Source organism: Rhopalosiphum maidis, chromosome 2 (assembly GCF_003676215.2).
Source record: "Rhopalosiphum maidis isolate BTI-1 chromosome 2, ASM367621v3, whole genome shotgun sequence".
Lineage (NCBI taxonomy): Eukaryota > Metazoa > Arthropoda > Insecta > Hemiptera > Aphididae > Rhopalosiphum > Rhopalosiphum maidis.
In genome coordinates this window covers 9,746,762-9,764,666 of record NC_040878.1, presented here as the reverse complement: position 1 = coordinate 9,764,666, position 17,905 = coordinate 9,746,762, and the positions used below count along the sequence as shown (strand labels likewise).

The following is a 17,905-nucleotide window of genomic DNA, read 5'->3' as shown; positions in this document are numbered from 1 at the left end:
ATTGGACGGTGACCTATTTGTTCCCATTATCCTGTCCCGATTAACCGAATGACTAATAAACCGATACATTCGTTTGGGATTATGCTAATCTGTCTCCTTTATTCGGTGTCCCAAATAAGCGGATTCTACTGTATTACAAAAACCTTCTAGTTATAGAATTTTTGAATACAATTTATTCATAAAAATGTTTAAAAGAATTAATACATTTTACCATTTTATATTATGATTTATTCAAAACAAATAATACATTTGTTTAAACATAAAAAAGTTAACACAATTTCTTAAATTAATACGAAAAAACCTTTAATTAGAGTGGCTAAATGTTAAAATAATTACCTGAAAAGCTCTGAAGTTTTTAAACAATGTAATTATATTTTGTATTTCTGCTAATAAATATTATTATTTAATAATTTAACTGAGTGTTATCAGATTGAATAGTTTTACATGATAAAAAAAAATTTCATATTTAATCAACCATACCATTTGTTTTATAACCAATTGTATAATTAGTACATATATCATATTTATTTTTACATAACCAAAATTATATAATAATAATAATTTATTAAATTTTAAAACTAAAAGTTCACACCAAACAATGGATTCTATTTAATGACATCAAAGCAAACACAAGATAGCACTACTATTTTCTTCCATAAATTATAGTGAAATAGCTTCAGACTGAATAATAAAACATTTAATTACTAAATATTGTATAATACCATTCATAACAAGTAAATTGATTTTCATTAATTTAGTCAAAACATATATAAGGGTTTAGAAGGCTAAATAATTATTTATTTATTCAAGTATAACAAATCATGTGTTTTTAAAGAAATATGTCTACAAATTTGGTTATTGTGGCACCAAAACTTAAGAATTGAAATGCATAAATTCGTAGGACAGAACCAAAAACTATTTTTTTTTTTTTGGATTTACAAAAATTAAAATATGTATTATATTTATTTATTACTTTGGAATGTTAAGTAGACAATTGCCCACTAGTAAGCAGCCGTTCAACAGCGGCATTTATATCTCCAAATGTTGCAATTAATGCTTGTAAATTAGCATCTCGATTGACAAATCCCATTGCCGACAATTGTTCCAATTGTGAACTGTATCTTTCTTCCGGCGGCTGAGTATTTGCCACTGGATTACTGTTATTTGGCACTTGTGATAACTAGAAATATAAATAAAGTGAAGGAGTCATTCATTATTTTAACACAAAATAAAAAACTAATAACTAAGTATACATATTTAAATATAAAACAATAAATTATTATACAAATTGGAAAATTAACATAATATGAACTGGATAAATAAAAATATAATTGAAGTAGTCTAACATATTTTAAAAATAAATTAGGATTACTTCTACATGCTCAATTGTAATACTTTTACAAAGCTCTTTCAAGAGTCCCAATATTTACCTGCTATTATTAAAAGAAAATTTTTATCAGTAAAATTATTGCTAAACACTAATATATAATAAATACAGAAACTTAATATTTTAAAACAAATTAACTTACCATTCTTCTCATGAGTTCAGCAAAATTATTATCTTGACCTTCAGTTGATGGCATATCACTAGTTACAGTTGAATCAGCATTAGTAGTTGTATTGGCGTTTGGTGTTGGAAAAAAAGACTGGCCACCCAATGATCCACCAATATTTGGCATGTTAGTACGTAGTGCTTCAAGACCTCTTTGTATTTGATCAAGAGCAGATAACACATTTGGATTAGTGGACATATCTTGAACTGCAGGGTTTGACATCTGTTGCAGGAACGCTGGCATCATACTACGGAATTGAGACTAAAAAGAATATTTTTTTTATTAAATAATAAATATTTTTTAATAATTACTAAAATTATTTTCTTACCTGAAGTTCTGGATTATTAGCAAGTAATGGATTATTACTTAATAAGTTGTTTGCCATATTAGGATTGCTAGTCATTGCTTGCAGAGTTGATTGGAAATACGGAGTATTCATAATGCTTTGCATAACTTGTGGATTTTCAATCATTTGTTGCATCATAGAGTTCATTGTATCCCCATTAAACAAGGTACCACCAGTTCCTCCAGTTGGTATATTACCTGATGTTGGTGCTGCTCTTCCATTAGAAGGATCAGATTGGTTTGTTCCAGTAGAACCACCCCAAGGATTTGGCAAAGGATCACGATTTTCTTGTCCTTGTTGAGGATTTTGTTCTGAAATAAAACACATCATGTAAAATTAAACATAATTATTTATTATTCAAAAATAAATTTGATAATTTTTACCTACCAAGGGTAATTCACTATTTTTTTTAAACGTTATACTAATTATTATTTATCAAAAAATATTTATTATATTTTTAACTAATATAATAATAAAGTATACAAATTAATGATTAAAAGAATATTAAATAAAGTATTTATTATTACCACCACCACTTTCACTTGGAGTTGCAAATGTATTTCGGCTAAATTCTTCTGTAGCTGCATTCATAAATGGTTCTTGTACATCTCTATACATTCTTTGTAAAGCACTAAATCCACCAGGTATTGATTCCAAATTTGATAAAGCTCTATCTTGTGTACGCATCAGTTCTTGTAACATTGATGGATTCCGAGCCATCTCCATTGTTTGCCGTAACATTTCAGGATTGTTTAACATATGGTTAATTTCTGGATGTCTCTATCAAAAATATAAAATTAAATAGAAAAGTGAAATTATTGAAATTGTTTATAAATTAGATACCAACCTCAACTAGTTGTTGCATTTGTGGATTAGCCAAAATCAATTGTCTCATATGTGCAGGATCACTCATCATTTGTTGAACCATTGGACTATCGACCAAATTTCTTAACATATCAGGATTATCAAGCAATTCACGCTGCATACGCTGTTGTAACTCCATGAAATTAGCTGAAGTGAATCCCATGGATTCCATACCAGGTAAGCCACCCAGCATACCCAAATTAAACGGAGAAGCATTAATATCAGCTGAAAATTATAATTAAAGTTGTCAAAGAAAATATTTTTTAAAAAAAAGATATGAAATTTACCAGGAGGTCTTGGTGGTTGAGTCGATCCTGTATTTGTAGATGAAGAAGTAGTGGTATTGTTTTGAGGAGCATTAGTCTTGATTACTAAATGTACTGTTAGTCCATCTTTAATATTATGAGTTGCTAATGTATCTTGATCTTTCATGATTTTACCAGCAAATATCAAACATAATTGTGATGGTTGTGCATTAAACTGTTTAGCAACCACATCTTTGAACTGTAAATATATAGAATGTACAGTTAATTTACAGTAGTTTAAAAAATAAATTTTATATTTTATGTTAACATCACAAAAGTATATAAATAATTAATATACAAATTGGAATAGATTAAGTCAGGTTTAAACCAGTATACTTTTAGATTTTATTATTAATTATAAATTATAGAAAAATGAACATTTCATTATTTTTATTTGCCAAAATAGTATGTTTTAATATTGATTATTCATAATATATTCAATTCAAGTTTTAAATTTAAAACCAATAATAGTACCTTCTAGCATAGATCAGTGGCGTATATAAAGGGGATAGAGGTTTAACATGTTACACACTTTGCAAACCTGCTTTTTTTGGTTTAATTTAATTGTAATATTCTAGTTTTCATAATTTATAATATTAATTCAATATAATATATTTTTTATAATTCTCCCCCAATGGTTAGGTAAACTTGAGTATTTTTACTCAAATCTTAGAAAATAAAAATTTTAATTACATTCAGTCTGATTTATTAATAATAGTTGATGTAAGAAATAATATTATAATCACAATTAACATAAATATAGATTTTATCCACGGTTTTAGAACACTATGTAAACAGTGAACAGTAAAAATCAGACACATTAGTTAAACACTAATTGGGCAGTTAATAATTATTAACTAAAGGCTAATTTTGAGGAATTTAAAGAGAGGATAATTATATGTAGGATATAATAGTAGTAGATTAACAGCTTTTGAGGTGGAGAGGTGATATTCTTTATAGATCTGTCTATGTCTGGTAATAATCTATTGATAAACTAAATTCAAGAAATGAATAAAATAAATTTGAAATAGACCGTTTTAAATTCACAATGCAAATGAATAAAGATATGTTTAAATCTTAATATCTTCTTTTTGGTTAAAATACCTAGATTATGCTCTCATATTATATTAACAGTCAGAAAAATAGGTTTTAATGTTTTAATTTTATTTAAATCAGTTTTCATTAATCATACCTACCATTTTTTTATTAAATAATTTAATAATACTTAATATAGAATATACTAATAACTATTACTAGGAATCTTAACAATTAGAAATCATATTATACTGTATGGGTAACTATTTAATAAATCAATGTTTGTATCATTTGTGTTATTTTTTTTCAATACCAACCTATGCATAAATAGATTTTAATAAAAATTAGTTATAATATCAATAAATATTAGTTTGGTTATGTAATTCAATTATAAATTAATATCAGATTCTTTTATTTTATAATAAAATCAAAGTATTTCTTGTAAGTAGCTTAGTTGCAACTTGCAATATGTTAATTATTAATAATCATATTGGTTTTGATTATCATTAATAATAATTATTAACTATTTAGGTACCTACATTCAACCAAAAGTTTGATAGTTTAAATAATAAATATTTTAATAATTAAAAATTGTAAAATGAGTCAGCTGAAATAATTACATAACCTTAAAAACTTAAATGAATAATAATTATTTTTTGTAATACCAGAAATCAATTATAAATGACACTAATAATCATGCATATAATAATCAAATGATATTTTGGGAAATGTTTAAGCACGTACATAAAATACTAACTCTAATCACTACAATACATACGTGTATATTATATACATACTTCACTAATGGTAGCGTTTTCTTGCACTTCCACTGTTTGCTTTTCTTTGGGCGTTTTTACAGTCACTGTGATTGTCTTTGCATTTTCTTCGCTGTCTGACATTTTGCTGAACCTATAGAACCGGACGGTGCAAAAATAATTTAGCAAAAACTATTGATTAAACACACAGTCGGCGAAAATGTTTTACGAATTTTGGACGTAAGACGAACTAGAAAATAATCGTAATTCATAATGATAATGATAATGACATGTATAAAGATACTAGATCTTGGAATAAAATATTAGGAATAATGAAAAGAAAACATATGAAGCTCATGGAGAAAAAATAAAATTGAACAATGCTGTAGTTTTGTAAGCCATGAAAAACGCCGGTTCCCATGGTATTGCTGATAAACTTAACGATACGCGCTTTTTCGATAGTACGACTGCACGAGGCGAAATATTACTAAGTCTAATTGAAAATCGTAATATTATTCTTAGACCCTACTGGCTACTATAGACTATACTTTTCAGTTTCAACTTGTATTATGATATAACAATTCTTAGTTTTTCAAACTTTTTTTAAACATTTTGATATTTTGATTTTGAACATATTTCACCATGAAAATTGAAGAAGTAAAAAGTACTGTAAAAACCCAACGTATATCAAGCCACAGCCATGTAAAAGGATTGGGTCTTGATGAATGTGGTGAAGCTATTCAAATGGCTTCTGGCCTAGTTGGACAAGAAGATGCTAGACAAGTATAATTGCTATATTTTATTTTAATCTCATATGTCTCAACCACTTAGATCTATAGTTATATTGATTAATTAGTGTCCCTATTTTATTGTATATTATATTATTATATTTTTAAGCTCAAACTTTTGATTAAAAATACCTGTCTAATAATATTTTAATCTTTAGGCAGCAGGTATTGTTGTGGATATGATAAGGACAAGGAAAATGTCTGGCCGTGCTGTTTTAGTTGCTGGACCTCCAGGTACAGGCAAGACTGCAATCGCTCTTGCAATTGCTCATGAACTTGGAAACAAAGTAAATTTTGATTATCCTTATTAAATAAATTAATAAACTATATGTATTAATTATATGAAACTTTGTAACCTCTTATTTTGGAAATATTAATCATTCGATTATTAGGTTCCATTTTGTCCAATGGTGGGATCTGAAGTGTATAGTTCTGAGATTAAAAAGACAGAAGTATTAATGGAAAACTTCCGCCGTGCTATTGGTCTACGTATTAAAGAAACAAAAGAAGTATATGAAGGAGAAGTAACTGAAATGACACCAGTTGAAACCGATTCTACTGCAGGAGGTAAAATTAAAATAAATATCTTATTCAAATTCATTATTTACAGCCAGGCTTCCAAGAAAAAAAAAATATTTTTCATGTAGTCCTTCATCTATTTTTATAGACTATTAATTAAGGTTGTTTACTTTATATATTTATCTCTTTTAAAGTGTTTAGTTTATTAGAACTTTAATTTACTGTATATGTCCATGATTACATATACAGTGAACTTAATTATAACTATTATAGAAAAAATCTTCTTCATATAGCGTTAACTTCCTTGTTTATTAGTTATTTTACATTGTTTGATTTATACTTGTTATTGTATATATTTAACTGTTGTTGCAAGTCCATGTATTAATCTTATTTTATCTAAGATAGTTTTTGTGCATACAATACCAAAAGTGTGACTTGATTAATTTTACTTTCAGGTTATTCTAAGACTGTATCACATGTTATTGTTGGATTAAAGACAGCCAAAGGAACAAAACAGTTAAAATTAGATCCTACAATTTATGAATCCCTACAAAAAGAAAAAGTTGAAACTGGTGATGTTATTTATATTGAAGCTAATAGTGGAGCAGTTAAACGCCAAGGAAGAAGTGATAGTTACGCTACAGAGTATGATTTAGAGGTAATTTATAAAAAAATATTAACATGTTTGCTACCATACGGCCACAAGAATATTTATCATGGGTATGCCAAGGACATTTTTCAGTGTCATTAAAAATGTATATATATTCTATTGAAATTGAAAATAAAATGTTAAAATTATGTTTATTACATCAAAAAAATTGCAATTATTCCAGCTATGCCACAGCGCATTTTCTAGATCATTATTATAGCACCACGGAAAAGTTAATAATATAAATCTAAATTAATTTACAGCAATCTGTGGTCTAAACATTATCAATACTTAATTATTTTCATACAGACGCCGGCGACCTCATGACAATCAATGTGTTAAAAAGCTTAAAATAGTATGATTTATTTAACATAATGCTCAATTTCTCAATCAACTAAAAGACCTCAATATTATATATAAATTGTCCAAATATATTCTGGTATAAGTGGACTTTTTAGTAACAATTTTATTTATTTAGATCTAAATAAAACTAGCAATAAAATAACTTCATATTTTATCTGTGTATTAAAAAATAAATTTCCTTAATCTATACATAATAATTTTTACCTCATGTTTTTATCTAGGCAGAAGAATATGTACCTTTACCAAAAGGTGAAGTTCATAAAAAAAAAGAAGTTATTCAAGATGTAACATTACATGATTTAGATGTCGCTAACGCTCAACCAAAAGGTGGTCAAGATATTCTTTCTATGATGGGTCAATTAATGAAGTCTAAAAAGACAGAAATTACTGGTAAAGTAATATTAAAAGTATAACTAATATTCAAATTGATAACTTTTGTCTAATCTTTTATTTTAGATAAACTAAGAAAAGAAATTAATAAAGTGGTCAATAAGTATATTGATCAAGGTATTGCTGAATTGGTCCCAGGAGTATTATTTATAGATGAAGTTCACATGCTTGATTTGGAAACATTCACATACTTGCATAAGGCATTAGAAAGTACTATTGCTCCTATTGTTATTTTTGCAACCAATAGAGGCCACTGTACCGTCAGGTTTGATATTTGTTTACCTATTAATAATAAGTATTTATTTATTTATTTTTATTTATTTTTTTTTATAGAGGAACAGATGATATCATTGCTCCTCATGGAATTCCTATGGATTTACTTGATAGATTATTGATAATTAGAACTCTCCCGTATAATCGGGAAGAGATGGAAAGTATACTTAAACTTAGAGCTCAAACTGAAGGCCACTCAATTGAACCTGATGCACTGCATTATCTCGCTGAAGTTGGAACTGCTACTACTCTAAGGTAATTTTTTTTGTGCGGCCCGCACACTTTTTAATTCGTGAATATGGCTCGATAGTCCAAAATGGTTGCCAACCACTGTCTTAGTATAAGCCTTATCATGTTAAATATACATTGTATTTGAGTATATTTGTTGTTGCGTTGAAAAATTTGGGGTTTGTACGTTAGGAAAGATGTAGCTTGATACTATTTATCTTAATGATTAAGGCTAGATTAGTACATATAGTGTGTATTGCTAAAATAAAAATAAAAAAAATTCAAATATCAATGTATTTATGACATACATATAAAATAATACTTGTAGGAGACTGTTACAAGAAACTAATAGTTTAATTGTAATATTGACTAAATTGTAGTGTTTTTAATAACAAAGAAGATAACACCAATTTTTATCATTTATCAGATGCGAATAATTTTAATTGACACTGTTTGGTGTCTATAATGAATGTGTTAAAGTTTTTAGTGCAAATCAATGTTATGGCTATAATATACATATCATAGAATTGGCTATTCAGACTACATAGTTATAGAAAAAATTATATTTATGGCTTTTACACTATATTTTTATGAAAAAAAAAAAAACATGAGACAGTATCACGTTAAGATATTTATCATGTATAGTATTTTTTCAACTGAAGAATTTAACAAATGCCTAGTTGACAAGAAATCATGAGGTATGAGTCCTTTCTTGAATTGTCACAGACTTTAAATTTGCCACAGTCCTGGACCGAGTTTTTACATGTCTCCTGAGTAACGCTATATTGAATTATAATGTTTAAATATCCAGATTTAATATTTTATGGAATTATATGTAAAATATAAATTTGTTTACATTGCATGAGCTTACTACTGGTCAAAACTATTATTTTCTAAATAATTGTTACATAACAATAGGGGGTGGAGACAAAGGCTCTGGTTTAATAAAACATATTTTAATTTGTTTAAAAAGAAATTTAATATTCATTTTAGTGTTCTAGAAGCTAAAAAATTTCTTTAAATAAAAACATGAAACATTTTTGTTTTGTCTGTGAAATATTTATTAATTATTTTAAATGAAATTGGTTTTTATTTTTTATCAGATATGCCATTCAATTATTGACTCCATCGTCACAAAATGCAAAGATGAATGGTCATGGTTCAATACTAAGAAAAGATATAGAAGAAACTACATCATTATTCATGCATGCTAAAGAGTCATGTAAAATATTAAAAAAATGTGCTGATAAATTTATGAAATAACTTTTAACTTAAGTTTATATACTACTAATTATTACTTAAATTTTTTTTATAAAATAAACTGATTTTCTGTTTTTGATGAGTAATAATAAAAAATTTATATATATTGCACATATACCGCTATACTTAAATATATTTATTAATGTTTTAATATCTTATTTATTTGAGAAAGATGATGAAAAAAACAATCATGACTTCAAACATTGTATGCCCACCATGACTAGGTTTCTTTGTCTACCACTTTCAACAAACTGAATCAAAAAAATTAATCTGTTGTGTAATAACAAAAATAAAAAAATCTATTTTATTCTATTTTTTTTTTTATATTATTGTTATTTAAGGTTAATATAACAGCTATATTTTGTTTATTTAACATTTACATCAATAATTGACGAGCTGCGACATTGAAACTATGTGTCGTAATAGTATAATACTACCTAACTTTTATATATTCTATATACTTACCATGTTAACTGTTTACATGATTTAAAGTAAACTATCTTAAATTGTGGCTAATACATGTTATGATTATCAAAAATATATGTTATTTGTGTACTGTGTGCTTCATTAAGCAGCATCAATATGTAATGCAACATCAGATAATAACTACCACTGTCTACCGACTGATTATGTTATCAAATATTAAACGTTTTATTATTTAAATAATTGATATTAATATATCATATTCAAGTGGTTTACCATTATTGTCACTTACAAAATGGAATTTTTAATATTCTTAATTCCCGCCACAATTAGAAACAAGATATTTGCTTAGAAGTTCTTTGGTAATCATTGATTAGTGATTACGTGTCGTCTGATATCTGATAAGATATTAATATTCAAAAATGTAATATTTTAAAATAAAAACAATCTCTTAACTTGTATTAACGTAGACGATTAAACGATAAACATGTTTAATCTTTGTTAGTAACTACTTCAGTACTAAGTATTATTATAGTAACTTAGTAGGCTAAACTAATAAAATATCTATAAACGTCTAAACAGTGAACTCGTTATAAGAAGATTACACTAATTATAGTTAATTACCTTGTTTATACTGGAAAAAAATTCAACTGTTCTATACTTTTACAATATTATTTGTTTTTGCTATTTCATTTAAAAATTAACAATTAATTACTTAAATTGAATTTTTAATTGAGTTACTTAAAACATTTGAAATGGTAGATCAAGTTACTTTTCCAGAGACTGTTACAGTACTAAAGTCGTCAAATGGTTCTCTAGTTTATCTTGTTGGTACTGCTCATTTTAGTGAAGAAAGCCAAGAAGATGTCTCTCAAGTATATCATGATATAAAATACAAAATAAATGATATTTACTTATATGTTTTGTGTTTTTTTATGTAAAAGGTAATAAATGCAGTCAAACCAGATGTTGTTGTAATAGAATTGTGCTATAACAGGAATAGCATATTAACAATTGATGAATCTACTATTGCCAATGTTAAAGGAATTTCATTAGGTATTTATATTATTGTTTTATTTTTACTGAAATTCTGCATAACTCAGAGGTTAAGTTTAAAATACCATTCACGTTTTATAATATGAGATTATAGTATTTAATTAGTATAGTAATATATTATATTTTTACCAATTTATTAGAAACCTTGTATTAGGTTTTCAAAAATTTTTTACTCAATCATTGATTTTTTTGTCTTTTTAAAATAAAGATTAAAAAATTAAATTGTTAAAAAAAAATCAAAATATTTTGTTTTTCTCAATTATTAAATAAGTATAGGAAATTTTTTGGTTTTGACCCCTCTCCCCCCTAAGTACTGACTAGATTTAATTAAATATAAAGAGAATATTAAAAAATAACTAAGTTACTAAGTTACTTCTTTTTATAAATAATTTTAACTTAATTAAGTTATAATGTCAAAATTAATGTTATCTATAAAATGTTGCTTACATTATTTTGAATTATTAAGTGTATATTTTTGGTATTGATTCCTGGTAATTTTATTTTTATTACATAATTATAAAAAATCAATTAATATTGTGATTACAAATATCATACAAGTGTAATGACAAAAATATTATTATCGCCATAATCTCCCAAATCATCTAAACAAAATCAGTCTGTTAATTAAAAATAGAATATTAATATAAATTATAAACTAATCATTTTCCTTTCGATGAGAAAAATGTTTATAAGGATAGTTAAAGGAATTTAAAAAAAAAAGTTTTTTGATTTAGGTATATGTTATTATTTTCCTTAAAATTTATAACAGCTATTATTTTTATTTTTTTTAATATAACTTAACATGTTTAAAAAAAATTGGTTAACTTGTTTAGTTTGGCCAAAAGGTAATGTCGGACAGAATAAAACCATTATTTTAAAATCAATACATTGATCACTCTGTTCAGAAACTAAAATTGAAATTTGAATTTATTCTAAGTCATGTTTTATTAGTTTAAATTTTATTTAGTCAGTAAAAATTAATCCTTTTCTGATTCGATGATTAACTAGGTATTTTAAAGCAAGCCACTAAAAACATTAAAGTATTTGCAAATGAGTAATACCTTGACAGAAATAAAAATTATTCAATATTAAAACAATTTGTAGTCCACTTAAAATACGAAAATGAACAATTTTTTATTAACATTTTATATATAACCCCAATTATGATAATTTTAATATTTTTAAAGAACTTATAGCCATGTTTGGCGATCTCTACAGGCATTTAATTTATTTCACCCTTTTTGGGGGTTTAAAGATTAATTTTCTATTTTACATTTCCAAGAAATTTAATCTTAATATTTTAATATGAAAATCTAACTATTAATAAATTTAAATAATTAAGAGCCTTTTTATATAACAAAAAATACATATTTATATATAATAAGTACAATTTTTCTATTTTTTTAATTGATAGAAAAAACATCAATCAGATAATTTAAATTAATGATTGTGATTGGAAAATTCAATGTTTAAATAAAATTGTCACATGCTTGTTCATTTAAATTCTATTTCAAAAGAGAATTTAAATGATATGTTTTAATACTCTAAAATTTCAAATTGTAATGATTATTAATTAATAGTATCATTATTATCAACTAGTGTACATTTTTTTTTAACAAGAAGATGAAATGTTTGTTGACTGTAGAGTGCACAATATAATATATATTTTGTTTTTAACTTATGTCCTATATAATATTATTATCAGTTATTTATATTAATACTAACTAAAATTTGTCATTTGATAATGATTTTAATTGGGAAAGGGTCCAGTCTGATTCAAGATTTGTGTACTTCTTTGCTTAATTAGATATATTTAATTAATTGAACATAATCAATGTTTAGTAAATAATTATATTGTTAGTCACAAATTTAAAAAATATCTGTTTATAATAACAAGTAAATAAATAAAACTTATAATAGTTATCATTCTCTTTATTTATATAAGTATATCATACCTATCCACTTCTTGATAAATACATGATTATAACACTTATATAGTTTTAACTTGAAATAAAATAACTAATTTAAATTTATAATTTGATTTTTATAGAAGATTTGAAAGGATCAATAAAAAAATTAGGCCTTACCCAAGGTATATTTTATCAACTGATGATAAATATATCAGCAAATATATCTCGTGATCTTGGCATGATACCAGGTGGTGAATTTCGTAGAGCTGTTGTTGAAGTATTAATTTGTCACAATTTTTCTTTATATAATTTATATGTATATAAATTTATTTTTTTACTAAAATTTAGGCTAAAAAATATAACAGCCACATTTATCTTGGTGATAGACCGGTTGATATAACTATCAAAAGAGTGATTTCAATGTTGAGCTGGCCAAAAAGCATTAAATTATTGGCACACTTGTTATTTACTGCAGATTTTAAAATTACGTAAGTGTTCATACTTACTTATTAATTATTATCAAATATCATTTTTGTATATTAAATTATTTTAAAATAATTAGAAAAGAAGATGTCGAAAAATTCAAAAATAAGGACTTACTAGAAACATTAATGCATGAAATGGCTGCTGACTATCCAGAGTTAGAGAGAGTAATAGTTGACGAAAGAGATAAATTCTTAACTTACAGTTTACAAAATTGTGCTGGATTTGTAATTGATAAAACTGGAAATAAGCCAAATGTATTTAATTCAAGTTAGTAATAGAGTAAATGTAAAAATGATTTATTGTTAATTTATATATTTTTGAAATAATTATAATTTAAAATAGGACCTCAAGTTGTTGTTGGCGTAGTTGGATTAGGTCATGTTGCTGGTATTAAAAAATATTGGGAAAAAATTACTAGTGAACAAATTGCAGAACTGATTATGTAAGTTATTAATTAGTTTTACTATATACATTCAACAAAGACAAATTAATATTTATTTGTTATTGCCCCACCACCAACTAAAATTTTGAATATTCATAATTGATTTATCAGCATTTCTGAGATATCTTACAGGTAGATTAGTCTAGTATGTCATCAATTTAAGGCAGTGGTTCCCAACCTTCTTTGACTCACAGCACCCTTAGTCATTTTCTAAAAAGCCGGAGGCACCCTATGTCCTATGGCCTATAGACTAAAAATATATTTCAAATAATTTTGCGGCACCGTGGTTGGGAATCTCTAATTTAAGGAAAAAGTGAAAATACAAGAGTATTTTATATTTTTATTATATTAAATATGTTAGTATGATTTTTTAGCTTGTCACTAAAACATTGTATGTAATTCTTATTTAAAGTTAATATCTATCTTGTAAAATATATTAGCTTATTTTCAAATATTGTTAAAAATTACTTGATAACCTGCAATATTTAATACTGGCATTTAATTTTTATCACAAAAAATATTGTTGGAACAATTAATATCTGTGATATTTAAGGATTTTTAGAAAACTGTCTTATTTTTTTTTTTACATGTTACTATGCAATAATTGTTAATTCTGCAATTATTGTTAGTAAATAATTTATTATATTATCATTATTTGAAAGTTTTGTTACCCTTTATGAATCACTAATTGCAGAAAGAGGAGACATGTCCAATTTTTACAAAATTGAGTTATTATTGAATTTGTATTTCTCTACCTTAGATACATATTTTGTATAAAAATGGAACTAATCAATAACACTATAACGGAAATATTTGCCTCTGATGTTTATTTTTAATGCATAAAAGGTGTAAATATACCAGTGACCAACCCGCTAGCAGCAATTTATATAAATAAATTATGTTTCAAGTATAAGGAATTAGGTACCTATAATAGCTTAAAATAATAAAATTTTTTTTAAATTACAACCTCTGTTTATAATGCAAATAAAAAGTTAAGTGTAAAAACAGGACATGTCCACTTTTTGAATTTTGTTTTTAAAAGGCTTATAGTAACATCACTCTTTTATTTTTACTTTGACAGCTATCTTCTTCCAAGTCTTGTATAGATACTTTTTTGTGTCCTCTATAAAATTTAGTTGTATGGTCATGTCTTTTTTCTGCAATTAGTGATTTATATAAGAAATATCATAGTATATTGGACAATAACAAATAAGTATAGTCAAATTATACAAATAAAAAAAAATTAAAATGTTTACATATTTTTGTTTAGAATTCCACCTCAATCAAGAAGTAGCAAAATTATTAAAGTTGTCATCAAGGTTTCTGCATATGGTTTACTTTTATGGGGTGTTTCAAAGATCCCTGGTGTAAGACCATTATCAAAAATGGCTTATGATGCAGTTACTTCTACATATGTTCAAGGGAAATTTATAAAAGTACAATAAACTATCAACAATCATTATTCCATTATATATTATATTTTATGGTATGTATAGGTATCAATTTTAAATGTTTTTTTAACCTATATCCTTTATAAAATATGCTTGGACTCTCCAAGTTGTGTGTAATGTTAAAATGAAATAAACTATTTTATAAGTCACTATTAAGTACCTGCTCAAATAAACCATTATTAAACCACTTCAAAATGAATCTAATGGTTAGGTTCAAATTAATAGTGTGACAATCATTAATACTAAAATTTGCTCACAAATTAAAGACCAATAAATAAAATGCATTTTTTTGTGAATTTCTATTTTATACATTTCGAAAATAGCTCTACCTTGTCTGTAATCAACCTTGATGCTGCATGTCATCAAGCTTCCGAGTTCAGCAGAGCAATGAGTACGGTTAACATGTGCTACTTTACTATTCTAACAACTGGCTATCTTACATTTTATACTAAGATTAACATAGTAAAGTTATTTGTTGGCCATGGTCAATTAGCAAAAATTAAAGCTGACTAAAACTGATTTATCTATATGTATGGTCTGACTTAAATGTACAATAATTGGTTACAGCCTGCCCTGATCTAACCTAACCTAGAATTTGAAATAAAACCAAACTACACTGTTAAAAATAGTGGAGTTTAAGTATTTTCTTTTTTTTTTATATATATATAATTTGAAGTTTTTACAGAGTGATTCTTTTATCATAAAACACTCATTATTTTAAAAAGTATATATGTTTTTGAAAACATTTTTGTACATAGTTTCAAGTTGTTAAAAAAATAACGTTTTTATTATAAATTATATTTTTTGACCTTAATTTTTTTAATTTTTTTATTTTTTTGAATGACAACATAGAGTTTTAATTTCTTTTTCCAAAGCAAAATAATTTTCTGAGTATTTTGATACATGAAATTCGAATTTGGGGCCAGTAGTTTATGAGTTATAAGTACTTAAAGTTTAGACAAGCGGAGTGGAGTGGTACGGGGTTACCCCGCAAAATGTTTGTCCATTACTCCGCTAGTCTAAATTTTAAATACGTATATAACTCATAAACTACACGCCCTAAATTCAATTTTTATGTATAAAAATACTCAGAAAATTATTCTGCTTTGGAACATGTAATTAAAACTATGTTGCCATTTAAAAAAATATAATTTTTTAATAAAAACGTAGTCTTTTTAACAACTTGAAACTATGCAAAAAAATATTTTCAAAAACATGAATACTTTTTGAAATAACGAGTGTTTTATAATAAAAGAATCATCCTGTATACTAATTATTTTTTTAATTTTAATTTTTATATTTATGATATATTCTTATTATTGTTTCAGTTTTAAATAATAAATAGCAAATACAAATAAATATATTCAACAATGTTTAGTAATAATCAAAGCGAAGATAATTATGATCATATTGATAATTCACTTATATATTCTTCAACAAACATTCCAGGACCTGGCTGTAATATGAATGATTTGAATAGCTGTCCCAATCAAACGTGTAACTGTACTGATTTATGTCAAACACTAAATTGTGAATGCCTTGGTATAGCAGGCTATAATAATTATGACAATTTTGGTAAGCTAATTTCAACTAATAGGTTTATTTATGAATGTAATGATTTATGTAAGTGTACTTTGTGCCAAAATCGAATTGTTCAACTTGGTCCAAGAATTGGTTTACGCATTACTCACTGCAGCAAAGGCTATGGATTATATACCGATATTGCTATTGAAAGAGGACAATTTGTTTGTGAATATGCTGGTGAAATAATTGATTTAACTGAAGCACAGAGACGTTCAAATTCAGATAATGAAAATTATATATTTGTGATAAATGAACATTTTTCTGGTCACATAACGACAACCGTAATTGATTCCACAGTTATTGGAAATATTGGTCGATATATTAATCATAGCTGTGAACCCAATTGCATGATTGTGCCAGTGCGGGTTGATTCATTAATTCCAAGACTAGCAATTTTTGCAATGAAAGACATTCAGTGTAATGAAGAAATAACATATCATTACGGGGGTGAAGGATCTCGACCTCAAAATAATTTATCTGATGTTAAATGCTTATGTGAATCATTTAGTTGTAACAGATTTTTACCTCGTAAAACAGGGTTATTTTAATTATGTATGTATTTAATCAGTGTAAATATTATATTTTCTTAAATAATAATTAGATGTAAGAATTAAATAATGATCATTGTTATTTGAAAATTTTTGATGAAAAAAAAATAAAATTTATGTCAGATATTTTAAGTTTAAAGCATGTCAACTATTCATTGAATAATTATTTATATAGTAAAATGTATAACTTTATTATTAAATTTTGATGTTGATTTTATTATGTAAATAATATATTCTTTTAAAATTACAAAGATTTAAAAAAAAATTGATTTCTTTCCTTTTTAGTTTAAGCATGCCTAGTAAATAATAGTTTGGTTTTGAATTATTTTTAGTAACGTTAGTTTAACTGTGACAATTTTGATAGGTAATTTAAGTAGGTGGATGAATCTAGACACCTAAACTGGTAAAAACCAGGCTTTGAAATACCACATTTCAAGATATTCGAAAAGTTACTTTTAATAAGTTGTTAAAAGAGAATTAATAAACCTTTAATGGCTTGGGGTTGGTAGTAAGTAATAAGTATACTATTATATAGAAATTAATAATAGGTATTTCCGATGACGTCAGCGCTTATTTTTTTTTTAAAATTTATAAGTGCTGTAAAGTGTTCCAAATCCAAAACGTTCATACAATCCAATCAATGAGGTATAAAGTACTTACACTAATTATCTATGAAT

General features: G+C 25.5%; 4 protein-coding genes across 5 annotated transcripts; 3 read left to right on the top strand and 1 right to left on the bottom strand.

Moving 5' to 3' along the window:
• Positions 1-211: 211 nt before the first annotated feature.
• On the bottom strand, positions 212-5,002 carry LOC113552075 (ubiquilin-1). The gene is made up of 7 exons (XM_026954746.1): positions 4,901-5,002; positions 3,051-3,267; positions 2,747-2,988; positions 2,427-2,679; positions 1,882-2,210; positions 1,530-1,814; positions 212-1,180 (listed from the first exon to the last, which is right to left on the bottom strand). Exons 1-7 carry the CDS (start codon positions 5,000-5,002, stop codon positions 983-985), a joined length of 1,626 nt encoding a protein of 541 aa, XP_026810547.1. The 3' UTR covers positions 212-982.
• A 321-nt stretch (positions 5,003-5,323) lies between these two features.
• On the top strand, positions 5,324-9,640 carry LOC113551540 (ruvB-like helicase 1). Its single transcript, XM_026953832.1, has 8 exons — positions 5,324-5,641; positions 5,805-5,933; positions 6,039-6,213; positions 6,621-6,823; positions 7,399-7,567; positions 7,634-7,832; positions 7,901-8,095; positions 9,172-9,640. The coding sequence occupies exons 1-8, from the start codon at positions 5,501-5,503 to the stop codon at positions 9,329-9,331; spliced, it is 1,371 nt and encodes a 456-aa protein (XP_026809633.1). The 5' UTR covers positions 5,324-5,500; the 3' UTR covers positions 9,332-9,640.
• A 546-nt stretch (positions 9,641-10,186) lies between these two features.
• Positions 10,187-16,677, top strand: LOC113551852 (traB domain-containing protein). Of its 2 annotated transcripts, none has more exons than XM_026954386.1 (8): positions 10,187-10,626; positions 10,696-10,807; positions 12,858-12,994; positions 13,066-13,205; positions 13,280-13,470; positions 13,546-13,645; positions 14,916-15,131; positions 16,546-16,677. In XM_026954386.1, the coding sequence occupies exons 1-7, from the start codon at positions 10,507-10,509 to the stop codon at positions 15,088-15,090; spliced, it is 975 nt and encodes a 324-aa protein (XP_026810187.1). In that variant the 5' UTR covers positions 10,187-10,506; the 3' UTR covers positions 15,091-15,131; positions 16,546-16,677. The 2 variants fall into 2 exon arrangements, with proteins under 2 accessions (XP_026810187.1, XP_026810186.1); XM_026954385.1 differs by having other exon boundaries at positions 16,425-16,563.
• Positions 16,467-17,228, top strand: LOC113550875 (probable histone-lysine N-methyltransferase set-23). Its single transcript, XM_026952815.1, has one exon. The coding sequence runs from the start codon at positions 16,467-16,469 to the stop codon at positions 17,226-17,228; it is 762 nt and encodes a 253-aa protein (XP_026808616.1).
• The last annotated feature ends 677 nt before the right edge of the window (positions 17,229-17,905 follow it).

Excerpts from the sequence above, each read along its gene's own strand:
- LOC113551852 (XM_026954386.1), top strand. The coding sequence starts at position 10,507 with ATGGTAGATCAAGTTACTTTTCCAGAGACTGTTACAGTACTAAAGTCG. Across the intron at positions 13,206-13,279 it reads ACTGCAGATTTTAAAATTAC|AAAAGAAGATGTCGAAAAAT; the intron begins GTAAGTGTTCAT and ends TAAAATAATTAG. Across the intron at positions 13,646-14,915 it reads CAAATTGCAGAACTGATTAT|AATTCCACCTCAATCAAGAA; the intron begins GTAAGTTATTAA and ends ATTTTTGTTTAG.
- LOC113550875 (XM_026952815.1), top strand. The coding sequence starts at position 16,467 with ATGTTTAGTAATAATCAAAGCGAAGATAATTATGATCATATTGATAAT.
- LOC113551540 (XM_026953832.1), top strand. The coding sequence starts at position 5,501 with ATGAAAATTGAAGAAGTAAAAAGTACTGTAAAAACCCAACGTATATCA. Across the intron at positions 5,642-5,804 it reads GACAAGAAGATGCTAGACAA|GCAGCAGGTATTGTTGTGGA; the intron begins GTATAATTGCTA and ends TTTAATCTTTAG. Across the intron at positions 8,096-9,171 it reads GGAACTGCTACTACTCTAAG|ATATGCCATTCAATTATTGA; the intron begins GTAATTTTTTTT and ends ATTTTTTATCAG.
- LOC113552075 (XM_026954746.1), bottom strand. The coding sequence starts at position 5,002 with ATGTCAGACAGCGAAGAAAATGCAAAGACAATCACAGTGACTGTAAAA. Across the intron at positions 1,815-1,881 it reads CTAATAATCCAGAACTTCAG|TCTCAATTCCGTAGTATGAT; the intron begins GTAAGAAAATAA and ends TATTCTTTTTAG. Across the intron at positions 1,181-1,529 it reads CTGAACTCATGAGAAGAATG|TTATCACAAGTGCCAAATAA; the intron begins GTAAGTTAATTT and ends TTATATTTCTAG.